General features: G+C 47.3%; 1 protein-coding gene across 3 annotated transcripts in view; it reads left to right on the top strand.

Annotated features, from left to right (window-relative positions):
• The window catches only part of cadm3 (cell adhesion molecule 3), a 97048-nt gene extending 90356 nt beyond the window's left edge, over window positions 1-6692 (top strand). For all 3 annotated transcript variants that reach the window (XM_068604977.1, XM_068604983.1, XM_068604969.1), the window contains 2 exons: window positions 430-555; window positions 2398-6692. In XM_068604977.1, the coding sequence (XP_068461078.1) occupies window positions 430-555; window positions 2398-2516 (245 nt within the window). In that variant the 3' untranslated portion in view covers window positions 2517-6692. The remainder of the gene's footprint in view (window positions 1-429; window positions 556-2397) is intronic.
• Window positions 6693-7500: the final 808 nt, after the last annotated feature.

The raw sequence follows: 7500 nt of genomic DNA, 5'->3' as shown, positions 1-7500 counted from the left end.
GTGTCTGGGTATTATATATTGACAAGTCTTCTCCGCTCCCCTGTTCTTTTCTTTCTTCGCTCTCTGTCACTCTCCCCATTATTCTCTCTCTCTCTCTCTCTCTCTCTCTCTCTCTCTCTCTCTCTCTCTCTCTCTCTCTCTCTCTCTCTCTTGTTCTCTGTGTCGGCTGCCTTTCATCATCTGTCTCCCGCTTCCACCAATATTCATACATCTCCCCCCTCCTCGCCCTCTCTGCTCTACATGTATCCGTCTCTTTCCCTTCTCTCCTTCTTTTTTCTCTCCCTTCAAACTCACATCTCTTTCTCTCTCCTCCATTCTCCCCTTCCCTCTCTCACTGTGTCTCCCATCTTATCTTGACACAACCATTTATCCTCTCCTCTCCCCCCTCCCTCCTTCTCCTCTCCTCCCCCCCTCCCCCTCTTTCTTAAGACCCCACCGCCATGTCGACTTCATCGAGGGTGGACCACGCCGTGATCGGAGGGGTGGTCGCCGTCATCGTCTTCATCCTGCTCTGCCTCCTCATCGTCCTCGGCAGATACCTCATCAGACACAAAGGTCACTTGCTCGCACACACACACCTACACACACACAGACACACACACCTCACACCAGATACACGCTCATGCATGCATGCATGAGCGTGTACGGCGAGATAGACGTGCATAAATAAATACGGATACATGCGCACCGAGATTGAATCTCACACGTACAAACATGCATATGCATACAAATGCACAGAAATGCATATATATATATATATATATATATATATATATATATATATATATATATATATATATATATATATATATGTATTTATGTGCCTTATTTTACTCTCAAAGCATGCATTGAAGGAAAAGGCAATAGCTTCATGTTTATTTATTGCGTTTTAATACATTTATGTTCACACAAACTTCCTGTGAGATAAGATTTGCTGACATCAGCGATTTTTCTGCCGCACGGTGCCTAAAGGTGGAATGAAGCGACGCAGGAGAAGCTTCCTGTTCTCCGTGCTAGTTAGTAACCTCGACGCTGCGGCGTGGGAGACAAGGAGGCGCGGCTTCTTTGTCTTTTTCACTTTTATTCAGCTCCCAAAAAACAAAAAATCAAATAAAAAGCACCTCTCCGAGCACATGGACAACCCCGAGCGGAGCCGACGCGCCAGCAGACGGGTGAAGCGCCTCACTGTCTGGTCACCATGTGTACGAGCTGGCGGGCCGGCGGAGGATCGGGCCCTTACAGGGGCGGTGGTACATGGAGACGGGTCGTTCCCTGTCGCCCCGTGGCCGTTATGTGGGAGTAAATGCGGATAGTCCTCACTAATGAAGCATAAAAGCAATCGATGAAACAACTAACAATATGTGCGCCCAGAGGATCGTTCTCACAGAGTAGTGCCGCCCGAGAAAAGCAAAGTGTTTTATGAACATTGAAGCGTGTTAATATGTGCGTAGAAACCCCCCAAATTTGTAAAGTGTGGCCCGTGATATGTCTCCTTTAAAAGCAGGGTGACAAAATAATGTGAACTCCTTTTCACGCTGCCGTAAAAAGTGAGATATGAACGTGCAGATATGATCATTACGAGAACACGACTATCGACCCGGGATCGGACCTTTTATCGGTCGCTGGTGGCTCACTCGGGAAGCAAGAGGCCGAGTTTCTTCTTTACTGCGGACCCTAAACACAACAAATAAGTTGAGAAGTTTCTCTTTGAATCTCAGAAAGAAAGTCACGGTTTTACTTGGAGGACAGAAGGCTTGATGGAGCCCTTTGAGGACTGATTTGTCGACAAAAACTGGTTAAAACTGGTCTAAAAAGATGTCTAGAGTACGTATCACATCAGTTATTCTTTTAAATATTATATTATGTATATTTCACTGGGCACTTAACAAAGAAACACATCAATTGAAGCGCCGTGAAAACAGATTTATGTAACCTAGATGTCTAAAAATGTTAATTTTTCAACAGAATTGAGCCGGTTTGTTTCACCCTGCGCATCTAAATGTCCTTAAACCTGCAGACAAATGAATACTAATGTGACTCGCACTGACTCCTTCCTTAGTTATGACTCATCGTAAACCAAATCCAGATAAACACGTCTTCATTAGTTAGTCCTCTGGGCTTCGCGTCTCCCACAAAACTAGAGAAAAACTTTACGGCGCAGCAGCTCGACGGCATTCGACCAAAAGGAAAAAGCATCAGAAGTTATGAGAAGCACCTGCAGCGATGATTGAGACATCGCACTGGAACATCTCAACGCCTGGCCTTTTGTCCTTTCTGCCGCTCCGATGTTTGACTTTTACTGCCTCAGCAATCTTATGTCTCCTCCCTCCTTCCCTCCTTCCCTCCTTCCCTCCTTCCCTCCCTCCCTCATGCCTCTTGGACTCTCTCCACCCGCAGGAACGTATCTGACCCACGAGGCCAAGGGCTCGGACGACGCCCCCGACGCCGACACGGCCATCATCAACGCCGAGGGAGGCCACTCCGGAGCGGAGGACAAGAAGGAGTACTTCATCTAGATGGAGGACGGGAGGAGGAGGAGGAGGAGGAGGATGTGGATTAAGGAAAGGGGGGGAGGGGAGGGGAGGGGAGGGAGAGGAGGGAGACAACCTCCATTTGTTTTCACGACGCATCCGTTCTTCACTCGGTTGGAGGGATGATGGGAGGGGAGGAACTGCGGGAGCTTCAGCTGCTGCTCTTTGCATCGATATACAGGGACGCGAGGTGTTGCACTGACGTATGGACAAGTTACACACACACACACACACACACACACACACACACACACATGGAAACTCTTCTCGATGCCCAGATTAACAAACGCGAGCCTTTTCCTTCTCTACTAACACGTCTGAACGACACGTTAACACACTTTTTACTCGAGCGCCGTAGCCGACTTCTAACTGTCAGCGCCTTCGGGGGGGAAAAAAAAAAAAAAAAAAGAAGCAGAAATTGTAACTCACATTCCGGCATTCCCGCAACAGGACACTTCAACTCGTCACGCAAACACCTAAACCAAACCCGGCGCTGTCTTTTCCTCTCTTTTTTTTGTTTTCCTCATTCTTTTCTAACAAGGTAGAAATCCATCCGGAGCAAACATAATCTCTCCCTCTCTTCTTCACGGTCTAATCTCGTCACGCCCATCAGACCCGCCGGTACGAGCCTGCCGTCTTTCCCGCATCAGCATCAGCACTCCAACACGCAACACACACGCAGAAAAAAACAGCATTCCCGCCTTTGCGTTACCAAGCCCAGGGGCTCCAGTATACATATATAAATATATATATAGAATTATATAGCATTCTTTTTACTTGACAGAAAAATGTTTGGTGTGCTGTAAATACTCTCTCTCTCTTTCTCTTCTCTCCTTCCTCTTCTCTTCTCTCTCTCTCTCGCTACATCTCCCTGTATCTCATACAGTCTGTTACTGCATTACAGTAACGTATATACTCTTAAAAAAGAAAAAGAAGAAAAAAAAAAGAAACGCCTGCCTGTTTTTATTACATGCGTGGAAATGCAGATTCAAAACTATCAATATCTGGGGAAAAAAAAAATACAAATAACAACGATGATGTTGCGATGAAAACTAACCTTAACTGCAAATATTTGTACGAGGAATGTTTTCCTTTTTTATTTCTTTTGTTCCTTTTTTTTTTCGGGGGTATTTTTCGGGACTTCTGAGAGGGGTTTCCTCTCGTCGGTGTCTCGGTGTGTTACTGTCAGTGTTACCAGTTTACAGCGTCTGTCCGTTTTGTCAGTCCGCGAGTCCAAACAACATGTTTTTATTTGATTTTTAAAGGTTTGAGATTGCGTGTCCTCTCCCCCCCCCCCTCCCCCCTTTCCTCCCCCGGAGTCGAACATTTTCTCCCCCTGCTTTTGTCGGCCATCTTCTACCCGAACACTGAACTGTAGCAAAAAACCTCAGTCGAAACGCAGCTTTCGCAAAACACAAAAAAAAGAAAGAAAATAAAAAGGTATGAAAAGTGTTTGGGTGTGGAGTTTTCCCCCGTCTCCGGAGTAGCACTGCCCTTCCTCCCGCTCCGCCGTCCGCCATCTTTCTTTTCCTCCCCGCAGCAGCAGGCGCGCTCGTCTTGGCGCCGCGTTCGCAGAGTAGTGACATCACGACTTCCTCTAAAGTAGCTGGCAACCGCCGCTGCTTCTGGGAGGTGAAAGTGCTCGCTCGCCGAAAACGGAAAACGGGAACGCCGACATGCATTACAACAAACTTCCTCTGCAACAAAAGAAAACACCCTTTCTGTTGTGTCTTTCTTTCTTTATGTGTGTGTCTGTGTGTGTTATTGAGTAGGAGTCCTCCGCCAGCTTAGCAAAACGGTTCCCATAAATGAGCGCTGTGTTTTCATGAAGGTTGGGCTCGGCGCTGGCTGGCAGGCTCCCGCTTTGGCCCGCTCGCGGAAAATTGATTGCAATCTCACTAAGAGGCTCCGAGGCGGTGCAGGCTGCACGGCGTGCCAAGGGCTCGGGCTCGTGGGGCCCGGGCGCCCGATCCCCGAGTCTGGGCGGCGAAGAGAAGTCATTTCGGGAAAACGTAAACGTCTTTTCCTTCTTCTTCTTTCTTTTTCTAACCCCCCCCCCCCCTCCCTCCTTCGCCCCGCTCGTCCGTTTCTTCCCGTTCTTTAATCAATCACCTCGTCTGCGTCCTGGTCCACCTTCACCCCGTCCTCTCCTCCTCTCATCACTCCTTCCTCCCCCCCCCCCCACCCTCCTCCCTCCCTCTCCGCCCTTCATCTCTAATCGATGTCCGGCTTCTCCTTGAGTCCGTAGACGTGCGGTAGAAGTTTAGCGTCCCTCGGTTTGTGCTGGCGTGCGCCGACGGCTCTTTCCGCAGCATTGTTTTTTCTTTTTCGGGGGGTGTTTCCGGAGAGGAATCCGTGTTGCTGTTGTCGAGTCTACCTGTAGGCGTTCACGTCTGTGATAGTTTTTTCGTACGCCCTTTTTTTTTTTTTGGGAACGTTCAGGGATCGTGCTTTTCATAACCCCCTCCCCCATCTCCGCATTGTCGCTAACTGCTACCTAGCTGCTTTGAGAGCAAGTGGCCCGGGCCGGTGAGTCCATAAGCTAGCTGCTAGCCGCGAGCTACGCTACGAAAGGGTGACGCGACCTGGAGCTGGGTCTGCTGCTGTAGTTTAACTTCTTGTCCCCTCCCTCGAGCTCTCGGTTCACAACTTCTTCTCCTTCTTTTTCGGGTGTGGGGGCGCTGTCGTGAACCTTTTTTTTTTATATCTCTGTACACCGTCGACGCAGCAACGGGGAGCAATTCGGGGGTTGAAGTTAGCTCACCGCTAAGCCGCTGTCGCCCCCTTTTCTCGGCTCGACCGGTGTTCGCGCCAAACGAACATGTCGGAAGAACAATGTCTTTGCTCCGTTGGTGTCTGCAGACCAGAGGACGTGGGTCGCGTCCCGCTGAGAGCTCGTTGTCCACTTTTGAAGGGTGACCTCTGATTTGTATTTAACCCTTTACTCCCCCTCCCCCCGCCCACACACACACCTCTCCCGGTCTTATTCCTCTCTGTGAACGGGAGAAAACGAATACCTGCCTCATCCTCGACAAGGTGTAGTGTCTTTTTAAGAAACTAATGGACCTGTATTTGCCTGTAACTTATCGTCCTGTCCTTTCGTCTTAGTTGATGTGCTAGCATGTAGCTTGCATGAGAATAAATAAGGTCGGGAGTGTAGATAGCGTCGGAGACGACGAGCACAGCTGACCCTCCCTCCCCTCTTCCTCCCCCGCCGTTCTCTGATCTGCAAACATCGACCGCGTCCCAGTCAAACCCGTTGGCTCGTCTGGTTCGTGTCTCATGGCGTCCGTCGGTGCATCATGGCGAGCTGTCACCAAACGGCGGCGTTCCTCTAGCTTCTCCGAGCCGAACTCGCCGACTCCTCTCCAGGCGGTCGCGCGCTAGCTGCCAGTCATCCCTTTGTTTCTTTTTGTAGAATCAACTAAATTGATTTTTAAATTATGTTTTGTAAGAGGTGTGCAGACTCTTCAACGTATCGCTTTCAATTGATAATCATTTTTCTTTCTTTTTTTTTTTATTAGATTTTCCAAATCTTGGAGGTTAGGACGTTTTTTGTGTGTGTTTTTTTGTAGCATTTGATTGTTTCAACACCCATGATTTGTTTTCCTCTAGAGTTTCATGTATATAGTGTTGCCTTTGCTGGATACCATACACACTTTGGGTACACACACATTCACACACATATCTGGGAATGCATGGCAGGCATGACGTCTCTGACTATGGTGTATTTGTGCATATGTGTGTGTGTGTGTGTGTGTGTTTGTGTGTGTGTGTGTTTGTGTACGAGTGTGAGGTGTGTATTAATTGACCCAAACAGACTCCGGAGACACTCCTACTACGCGTGTTGCATTCACAAAAACGGCGTTATTGTTTCGATGACTAAAAAAAACGGCGTCTTTGTTCTCAGATCTTTTGTTTTTGGATGAAAAGTCTTCCTTTTGAATAAAAATCCATATCACATGGGAATAGTGCTGTCATGTATGTTAATTTGTACTATGGCTGATGATGTCACCGAGGCGAGACCCAACCGCATGCCGTGGTGGGTTTGCGTCTGTTGGATGTCCATACAGTATTTGTTTTACTCGTTTTTTGTTTGTTTTTTTGTTTAAAATACCAGTTCAGTTGTTGACTTCAATAAATGCATTTGGGTTAATTTCACTCGTCTCGTTGTTGGTTCTTCCTGTTCAGGAGGTCTGTTTCCTGTCTGGACGGGATTACCATTACACAATCTGTCTAAAAAAATCTGTGTGATAATCTAGTATTGTTAACGTAGTGTTGTAGAAACGAGGACTTCATTGACGCTGACTTGTTTTTTATGGATTTTTTACATATTTTCAAGGGATAAATATCTTCCTCAGCGTATAAAAGACTGTGAACATTATATTTTCATTGATTACCGGACATTGAACATTGCCACAAATCCAATAATAACTGAATGTAATACTTTTAAGTTGGTAACAGGTTAAAAAAAATCTCTATGCAGTAATACAACATGTCCACCAGAGGGCAGCAGAGTACAATAATTAAAAGTCCCTTTGAAACCAAATAAAAAGGTTGGTTGGTTATAAAATGAGCAGAAATCATATTGAGTGTCTCTTTTAGTTCAGTTGGATCTTTCTTAATGGTCAGACTTCACATGCCACTAAAACACGATGCACAGCTCGGGAACGCTTGATTAAACGCCGCAGCACGTCAACAAAATTCACCAAGAGACAGAAAGTGAATAATAAAGTGTTGAAGATCTTCCTTCAGTTTATTCCTCTCAGACTTTGGGGGCTCTGCTCTCGAGGGCGCCTTTAAGCCCTTTAGCTATGCCACAAGAACGGCAAAGTTAATAACAGCGACTTCACTCAGACGCGCCGGCTTAAGGGGCCCCCGGGCCCCCGGGCCCTTTTGGTTATCCACCCATGTGTAAACGGCAACAATCCTCATGGATACCCTTCATGCTGGCCAGATGTTTGAGGAG

This window comes from Clinocottus analis, unplaced genomic scaffold, assembly GCF_023055335.1.
Source record: "Clinocottus analis isolate CAN_PGR_092001 unplaced genomic scaffold, fCliAna1.0.p SCAF_11, whole genome shotgun sequence".
Lineage (NCBI taxonomy): Eukaryota > Metazoa > Chordata > Actinopteri > Perciformes > Cottidae > Clinocottus > Clinocottus analis.
This window is presented reverse-complemented; position numbering and strand designations above follow the sequence as displayed.